This window comes from Fukomys damarensis, unplaced genomic scaffold (genome assembly GCF_012274545.1).
Source record: "Fukomys damarensis isolate Sample0158 unplaced genomic scaffold, DMR_v1.0_HiC HiC_scaffold_16, whole genome shotgun sequence".
NCBI lineage: Eukaryota > Metazoa > Chordata > Mammalia > Rodentia > Bathyergidae > Fukomys > Fukomys damarensis.
Genome location: NW_022900928.1, coordinates 96,656,305 through 96,665,719, shown reverse-complemented (window position 1 = coordinate 96,665,719; position 9,415 = coordinate 96,656,305). Strand labels below are relative to the sequence as shown.

At 52.5% G+C, this 9,415-nt stretch overlaps 1 protein-coding gene across 4 annotated transcripts in view; it reads right to left on the bottom strand.

The window, feature by feature from the left end:
• Positions 1-6,128: 6,128 nt before the first annotated feature.
• Dennd2a (DENN domain containing 2A) overlaps positions 6,129-9,415 on the bottom strand; it is a 45,686-nt gene continuing 42,399 nt past the window's right edge. For all 4 annotated transcript variants that reach the window (XM_010631658.1, XM_033764503.1, XM_019208569.1 and 1 more), the window contains 4 exons: positions 9,250-9,367; positions 8,572-8,823; positions 7,432-7,518; positions 6,129-7,131 (listed from right to left, as the gene is read on the bottom strand). In XM_010631658.1, the coding sequence (XP_010629960.1) occupies positions 7,100-7,131; positions 7,432-7,518; positions 8,572-8,823; positions 9,250-9,367 (489 nt within the window). In that variant the 3' untranslated portion in view covers positions 6,129-7,099. The remainder of the gene's footprint in view (positions 7,132-7,431; positions 7,519-8,571; positions 8,824-9,249; positions 9,368-9,415) is intronic.

The window sequence follows — 9,415 nt, the reverse complement described above, 5'->3', positions numbered from 1 at the left end:
CAAAAAAAAAAAAAAAAAAAAAAAAAAAAAAAAGGTTAGATGTAACTCCCCCTCACTTCAACCAAAGAAAGGGGATTTGGGCTTAGCAGCATGACTCACAAGGAGGAAGTGATTGGGAGATGAGGAAGACAAACAGAAAACACGGGTTATTTTGGTGAGTGTTTTTATGCAGACTCATCCTGTCCCGATCCTGTCCGTGGCGATAAGAGCGCCTCTTGCTCTGGTCCCAGATATGCTGACCCAGTCCCATCCTGGGGCTACAGCCTGCCAAGTCGCATAAGGAGAGAGTGAAACTCTACGTCTGTCCGTCCTGTTGCCTTTATCTCAAGACAGCCCTCATCCAAGTGGCATATGGGGGAGCCTGCCCTGACCCTTCCTGCTGAAATCGTGAACGCTGATTGACAGTTCGTGCACACGCACGCACACATGGGAGGAAGCCACCCCTCCCACGTTCTGTGCCCAGCCCAGCCAGCTGGCATCTCAGACCCACTGCCAAGGGCTCTGCCCCACGCTGTGGATCCTACTGGCTGCTGCGGCCCCGCACAAGGGTGGTGAGATTCAACACCAGGCAGGCTGCATCCCTCCCAGCTCTGCCCAGGTGACCCTGCAGCCCAGACAGGACTCCCTCCTCCTGCTCTCTGTTCCCCATCTGACACAGGAGCCTCAGCTGACTCAGGAGCCACATGGGAAAGTGGCCCCAAAGCCCGGTCCAGGACTGGAGCCTAGGGCAGACTTGGTGCACAGGGCAGCTGGGCCCTTCCCACGACAGGGAGGGAGAAGAAGGAGCCCGAGGGATGGAGGGCACAGAGGGCTTCTTTGGAAGCTCGTGCTTTGGGTGGCCTGCTCCTGGTGCAGCTCTGTCTACAGTGCAAAGTAGCCTCCTCTGCTGTGCCTTATCTATTCTAGGCGCTCTTTAAGCTCTTTGAAATTCGTTTTTTAAAATGAGTCTTGCTACACAATTCAGACTGGCCTTGAACTATACAGCCCAGGCTGTCCTTGAACTCAGGATGATCCTCTTGCCTAGGCCTCTTGAGTGCTGGAATGATGCGGCTCTACAAACACAGGAGGTTTCTTAGCCGTAAGTGTACCTTCCAGGTTGAGATCACCCAGATAGGCATAAGTAAAGCAGGCTTCTGGACATGTGGGGACATCCAATTAGCAGCTTTGACAATGCTGGCCCGCAGGGCGATGCTAGGAGTCTCCAGTCACTGTCTCACCAAGGGGTTACCAGATTCCAGGGAGGGCAGAGCTGAGGCTGCCCTACAGCATGCCGGGAAGGGCAGCAATCGATGAAAGATGAAATATGAAAACATTGTATCTGTCAATCTCTTAGAGGTCTGATACGCTAAGTGCATGGTCTCCAAAATGAAAGAATGAATTCTAGGAACAACAGAGGTTAAGAGTAAGAAAATAAAGCCGGGGATTTGGCTCAGTGGTTCTGCTGCCTGCCTCGCAAGTGCAAGGTCCTGAGTTCGATTTTCGGTACACACACACACACACACACACACACACACAAAGTAAGAAAACAATTATGGAGGGCAAAGATATAGCTCCTGAAAGAGACAGGAGGGAACCCAAATGGGTTGCCTGTGATTCCACTTTACAGGGAAGTTTTACAAGGCAAAACTCAGATGGGTACAATGTGGGTTAAACATAGATCAAGCAATAAGATTACAAGTGTAGTTGCTCAGGTAATAGTGATCCAATCGGTAAGCAAGTCAGGTAGCAAGGGTACATGGAAAGAGCAAAGGGGCCAGGGATTTAGCTCAGTAGTACTGCTGCCTGCCTCAAAAGCCCAAGGTCCCAAGATTGATCCCCAGTACCAAACCAAAAAAAAAAGAGAGAGAGAGAATGGTCCTTTATTGAAAAAGAAAGAAAGAATAGCTGGGCATGGTGGCACACACCTGTAATCCCAGCACTCAGGACGCTGAGGCAGGAGGATCACTGAGAGTTCAAGACCAGCCTGGGCTACATAGTGAGTTCCAGGTCGGTCTCAACTACACAGTGAGACCCTGTCTCAAAAGAAAAAAGAAAGAAAAAAAAAGAAGGAACAAAGAACTTCTTAGGAAGGTGATGGATCTGCGGGTCTCAGTCACCTACCAAGGTGACAGATGCCTATCTGGTTTTTTTTTGTGTTTTTAATTTTGAGCTTTGTCTCCAATTGATGTGTCCCTGGCCACAGTGGTATTGTATTTTCACCTTTTGTCCTCTCTCAAGGGCTCAGCCCCGTTTGACTGCCTATTCTTTTTCTTTTCTTTTCTTTTCTTTTTTGAGACAAGATCTCACTATGTAGCTCAGCTGGCCTTGAACTCATGGCAGTCGCCCTGCCTCAGCCTCTTGGGTGCTGGCATTATAGGCCTAGCTGGCAAGTCCATTTTGGACTTCCCTCAGCCCCATCACCTGCTGTGGGTGCCCTCAGAGTAAGTAGGGTGTGGGCAACCTGGCCTGACTCCCAAGGTAGGGTCTTGACCAGCTGCAGGGGGACATCAGGCCGGTGGACCCCACGCTGTTAAGACAGAACTAGAGGAGGTGTGGTCACCCTGTCACCTCAGGCAGGGAGAGGAAAAAGGGTCCCAGGGGAACCACAGGAGCTGCTCTGCTGCAGGCCTGGCTGGTGGCCACCACAGCCTTCACAGCTGCATGAGGTAGCGGAAGGAGAGTATGACCTGGGAGGTGGGGTTGAGCACTTAGCTGAATGCGCTCTTAGGTAAGCTGGGCAGGTGTGGGAGCAGGAGTGTGGGCTCTGTACCCAGGGCTGGGCACTGTAGAGACTGCTTGCTCTTTGGCCTGGTGCTGGAGAAGCTGGCACGGGGCCTCTGCTAACCGTAGCCAGAGAGCTGGCGTGGCACCCCACCAGGACAGGGTGAGGGCGAGCATGGGCACTGGGTGCACCAGGGAGCACAGTGCTAAGTGGCCTGCCTGGCAGGTGTGAGTGCAGAGGCCCTTCAGCACCTTTGCTCTTCCCACCTCTGCCCACCTCGGGCCCTCCAGTTCACTTGCCCACACTCCTCAGTTCCGTCTGCCAGGCTGTGGGTGAACGGTCCCTTTTGGGATAAGGAAAAGGTTTTGGAACTGGGGCGGGGGGTGCACATAGTGGAGGTACTGAATCGTTCACTTTCAAATGGTTCCTTTTAGCCCTGTGCAGTGGTGCACTCCTATTATCCCAGAACTCAGGAGGCTGAGGCAAGAGGATTTTGAGTTCAAGATAACCCCTCTGGAGTCAGGCCCTCCGTCAGCCCCTCTCCCCGCACCTTTGGCTGAATTCATCCTGCTGCCCGCTGCTGACGACAGGGTCTGGGACAAGGCCTGGGTGTAGCTCAGTGGCAGAGCTCTTGCCTGGCATGTGCCAGCCTCGGGCCCCAGATGCAGGTGACAGCTGTCACAGGAGAGCAAGGCCACCTGCGTGATTGGGTGCTGGACCAGTCACAGAGCACACAGGATCTCTATGAAGCCACAGTCCAGGGTAGGCTGTCTTCTGTTTAGTGTGGTGGGAATTGTTTATTCATTCATCAAACACTAAGTTCCTATTCAGGGCCAGGTTTGGGTTTTAGGCTCCAAATTCAGCAGTGGTTGAACTTGATGCATTTCTCAAGTTTACTCAGCAATGAGTAAATTAACATAAATCACCACAGGAATGGGCAAAAAGAAACACGAAACAGCAGCTGTTATTGTTATTCCATAAGTAGTGGGAATTGAATCTACTATTATTATTCCTTTGCTTGTTTTTTATTTGTGACAGGGTTTTGCTACAAAATTCAGGCTGGCCTTGAACTCACTACGTAGCCCAGACTGGCCTGGAACTTGTAGAGATCCTCTGGCCTCAGCCTCCCAGTGCTAGAATTACAAGCATGTGCTACCACGCCCCGAGGCTTTTAAAAATCCCTAATCGGAAATGTACGCTTCCTTCCCCACACCCCATACTGGGGATGGTGGCCTTCTTACAGTTTTTCATTTGGAGACAGGGTCTTACTAAATTGCTACAATGCCCAGGGTGTGCTCAAACCTGTGATCCTCCTGCCTCAGCCTCCCGAGTGCTGGGATTACAGGCCTGTCTCTCCATGGCTGACCTGGAAAATAAATGTGCACTCTACAGAGTTAGAGGACTTGGTTCCTGGAAAAGCAGTGGGAAGCAAGACCCAAAGCCCAGGGTGGGGTACTCAGCTCACCAAGATTTCTGGCCACTTGTTTTGTGCTGGTTTTTGTTTACAAAGTGTCATTTATTTCATTGCTCTTAATCCTAACCAGCCCAACTGCATTGTTTTGAACCAAATAGCTTTACTGGGCCAAGGGTGGAGCTCAGGTACAGCAGCTCACCTAGCCCAAGCAAGGACCTGGGTTCCACCCCAGCACAGCAAAACGTAATTAAGCAAGCAAACCAACCCAAACCAAAAGCCCTAACCCCCTTCCGGCCCCCTTCTACCAACCTGCCCAGCCTGAGCAGGGCTTACCACTCTCCTTGATATTAACAGTACTGCCCTGGGGACTGAACTCAGGGCTTTGCCCTGAGCAACATCCCAAGCCCTTTCTTTGAGACAGAGTTTCACTAAGTTACCCAGGATGGGCTTGAATTTGCCATCCTCCTGCCTCAGCCTCCTAGAGCGCTGGGATTCCTGCAATCACTACCAATCTCCTTTGGTCCCTCGCTCCCAGCCCCTGAGCCTGGCTCATTACTTTGTACGGGCCACAGTTGGTTATATGGGGCTGGTTTGGACAGGGGTCCAGCGGGGTGTCCGGGGCTCTGGTGATGCTCTGGTAGTGAGGCCGTTTCTGGCGCTAGCTGTGCAGTTGTAGTCACTTCTGAGCTCACTTGGGTAGGCCGATACTCTGTACACACACTTTTCCATATGCATATTTTACTTCACGCAAAAATGAAAATAAAAATTGGGCAAGCATGCTAAGAGATGCATGGAGATGCTTTTCTCGATGTTCTTTATGGTATTAAAAGTTGGAAACATCTTGTATACATAAAGAGTAAACAAATGGGCCAGGCGTGGGGTGCACACCTGTAATCCCAGCTACTCAGGAGGTTGCAGGAGGAGGATCCCAAATTCAAGGCCAAAAGGGCAGTTTAGACCCTATCTCAAAATAAATTTGTGCGTGTGTGCGTGCGTGTGGTACCAGGGATCAAACTTGGGACCTTGCACTTGCCAGGCAGGCGGTGAAATCACTGAGCTAAATCCCTGGCCCTCAAAATAAAAAAATTTTTAAAAAGGGCTGGGAAGTAGCTCCATGTTAGAGCACTTGCCTACAATGTTTAAGGCCAGGGGTTCAATCCCTAGTACTGCCAAAAGAGGAAAAAAAAATGGTGAGATAAATTTTTTTTTTTTTTTTTTTTTAATGAGACAGAGTTTCACTGTGTAGCCCAGGCTAACCTTGAACTGGTGGCAATCCTCATGCCTCAGCCTCCCAAGTGCTGGGATAACTGTGTACACCACCATACTGGTGGGATTACTTTTTTTTGGTGGGGAGGTTTGCGACAGGGTCTCACTATGCAGTTGAGACTGACCTGGAACTCACTATGTAGCCCAGACTGGTCTCGAACTCACAGTGATCCTCCTGCCTCAGCCTCCCAAGTGCTGGGATTACAGGTGTGTGCCACCATGCCCGGCCGAGATTACTTTTAATATATCCAAAAAATAGAATACTATAAATCATTGAATGTTGATAAAGATATATATTTATCCATGTGGAAGTCTTAAGTAAACAACATAATAAGAAATAAGTTAGAAAAGAAAAGTGTATTCCAAAAATTAAGAGTGGTTATTTCTGGACAGAATGGGCATTAATAAAGGTAAGGACTGTGGGGAGATTGTTAGACACAAACTCCTGAGCCCCACACTCAGACTCTCATCCAAGCTTCCCCACTCCCTGCCCCACAGTTCCTCGGATTATTATTTCTTTTTGTTGTTGTTGTTTCAAGACAGGGTCTTGCTATGTAGCCCAGGCTGGCCTTGAATTCCCAGCAACCCTGCTGCCTCGGGCTTCCGAGTGCTGGGATGATGCTGTCCTTCCTCAGGTTAACGTTTATGCATAGCCTGCTCCCGACCTTTGGGGGAGTCCTTGCAAGCCTGACATGAACCCTGTATCTTCTCTGGAAAAGAAATGGGCACCCCAGATCCTGGTTACAGTTTTGGGGTGGTGGCCCCAACTCCTTGACAAGCCCAAGCGTCTCCAGCCCCACGAGGCCTCCTGGGTCACTGCTGAGGTCAGATCGCTTCTGTGCTCTGGTCTGGTTCTGGGTAGCACCTCGAGGGGATGGGGGTGTGTGTGCCCTGGGTGCTGGCTGGAGGCTGCCCTGAGAGCCTGGCTTGTTGCCCCCACTGTCCCCAGTGCCTCTCAGCCTGTGGCCCAGCCACACCTGCCTCCTGCGGTCCAGAGTCCCTGAATCTCACCAGGCTTCCTGCCCTGTGCCAGGGATGCAGCCTTCCTTGTCCCCTCTCCATCTGCACGCAATGCAGTCACTGTGGTGGCTAAGGGTCCCCAGCTGGTGCCATAAGCGTCAGGACCCCATTAACAGCTTACAGGGTTTCCTCTTCCTGTGAGTGCCCTTGAGTGTCAGGCTGTTAGCCTAGGACGCTTCCATGGCTTCCAGAAGACAAAGGCCACCAGCAAGTCCACGAGACACAGGCATTCACGGCCTTGGCCACCAGGTGGCGTCACTGGCCCAGCAGGAGGAGCCCACTGTGTGTCTGTGGATGTCACCAGCCCCAGCTTTGTCCTCCCCTTGGCGCCAGGCCTGTCCCCTGTCCCCTGTCCTGAGCAGGGGCGCTCGTTCCCGTTCCCCACTTCTCCTCCTGCTGGATGGAGCTATGGACAGAGCTTTGTCTGGGCCCCAGCACAACAATAGGAAAAGCCACTTTTCTTTTTTTTTAACATCTGAAGTTTAAAATCCCCAAATCCCAAAACAGCCATAAAAAATCACGTGTTGCCTGTTGGTGGCAGCTCTGGGCAGAGTGTCCTGGGCAGAGCTGGTGGCTGGGCCCATCCTGGTCTCTGTCCCCACCCGGGACACCCCAGGGCCAGCCCCTCAGAGAGGTTACCAGGAACTGCTGAGACTCAGGCCCACTAGGCCAGAGCTTTCCGTTGAGGCTGAGCCAGGTTATTTCTTATGGAGAAACTTCATTTTGTTGCCTAAGAAAGAAAATAGGGACATTTTACAACACAGGCAAAGATGGGTGAGTCAACTAAAGCACCTTTGTTTTTTTGAGGCAGGGTCTCACTACTGTATGTAGCTCAGGCTGGTCTTGAGCTTTCTTGGATCTTCTTGAACCTCTGAGGATCTTTCTGCCTCCCAAGTGCTGGGATTACAGATTGGGGACAAATCATCACTGGGCATACAAATGCCATCCTCCACATCATTTCCGGCCCTGGCACTGGGAAGGAGCTACCCAAGATCCCACAGAGGTGTGTGGGCCGGAGGCGTGGCCTTACCCAACCCCTTCAGGAACCGGTTGACGCCACTGTGCTCCCCGCTGGGCAGCGTCTCCAAGTACTCCTGGGCACGCACCTCGAACAGACCTGGCGATGATGAGAGAGAGACCGGAGCTGTGTCGCCTCTTGCTCTGCGCACCAAGCACAGCCTGTGCCCGCGCTGGGGCATGCTGCCCCTCGGGTTGCCCTTCTGCCTGCCCTGCCTCGAGCAGCAGCTGTCTGCAGAGGGCTGCAGAGCCAGCTCGGGCACACAGCCCGGTTTTCACTCAGCACGTAGCTCCCAGGCATCTATACTGTACCAGGCACACAGTTTCAAAGATGAGCCTGATTCCCAGGCGGGAGCTCAGGAGAGCTGGGCCCTCAGCTCCCAGCCTTTCTCCGAGGTCACTTCCAGGGGAAGCCTGGGACTTTGTGACCCTGCTAAGCCTCCCAGCCTCCCACCTGCCTCAGCACAGTGACAGCAGATGCCGACTGACTGTGGTACTGGGGATTGAACTCAGGACCTTGTGCTCGCCAGGCAGCAGTGCCACTAAGCTATATCCCTGGCCCTCAGGCTTTTTAAACCTTTTACATTTATTTATTTATTTGTTGGCATTTTGAGACAAGGTCTCGCTATGTAGTTCAGGCTGTCTTTGAACTATGTAGCTCAGGCTGTCTGCAAACTCAGGGCGATCCTCCTGCCTCAGCCTCCCAAGTGCTGGGATTACAGCTGCCTTTTTAATTTAATTTAATTTTATTTATTTTTGGTGTTTTAGAGACAAGGTCTCACTGTGTAGCTCAGGCTGTCCTTGAACTCATGGTGATCCTCCTGCCTCAGCCTCCTGAGTGCTGGGATTACAGACATATGCCAGCATGCCTGGTTGTTTTTTAATTTTGAGTATCTCACCAAATTGCTAGCCTGCCCAAGATGAGCTCAAACTTGCCATACTCCTGTTTTAGCCTCCAGAGGGCTGGGATTATAGGCGCGAGACATGCCTGGCTGGTTATGGAGGGTTTGGCAAGGTGGGCAGACACCTGGAGGGGGCCTGGTGGGACAAGGGAAGCAGGGTGGGGTAGGGGTGGGGAGGTCAGGCCTCAGCCCAGTTCTCTGTCGGTGGTGCTATGCCTGCCTGCACGCGGCACCCTAGGGACAGCACTGACCTTTGGCGTCCTGCCGGCACAGCTCGCGCTCCTGCACGAAGTCCCGGAAGGTCTGCGTCTCCATGAAGACCTCAAGGAAGCGGCGCAGGCTCTTGGAGGACACAGCCTTGCGGAAGGCCTCGCGCTGCAGGGACCGTTCCTCGCGCTCGCCTGTGCCAGGCGTCAGGAACAGAGAGTAGTGGCCCACGACCTCCACAAAGAAGCGCACGAAGGCCTCGGACACCACCTCGCTCAGGGGGCTGCGCTCTGGGCCTGGAGGAGAGGGGAGCTGAGGCACGTGGGCCTGCGATGGCCAGGCAGAGGCCACTGCCATGGTGACTCCCCCCATCCACAAGAAAAGTCACCTAGGTCACTGAGCCGCTTCTATTCTTTTTTTGCTTTTGTTTTGTTTTTTTGAGACAGGGTCTCACTACGTAGCTCAAGCTGGCCTCAAACTTGCGGTGATCCTCCTGCTCAGTCTCCTGAGTACTGGGGCTTGGGCATGCACCTTCACGCTTAGCCCTAGCCATTTCTTTTTCTCCTCTATGCAGACACTGTAGAACTGCCTCGGGTGTGGTGGGGAATTCTCCCCATAATTCATGTCTTGAATGAAATCTGGATAGAGCAGAGCACCTGCCCTCCCTCCTTTATCTCCGCCCATTTTCCTAAGGGCCAAGGCACAGCAGAAGCGGCCTTTACCGTGCTCACAGTCTGGGGCCCCTCCATCTTGGTCGCAGGCCAGCTCATTCCTCTGCTCCAGAATGTGCTCCAGGGCCACCTGCAGCTTCCGGGGCAGAATGGAGTCCTCATCCTCCATCTGTGCAGCAGAGATACAGGGCAGGCAGCTCAGCATCCAGTTTATTTT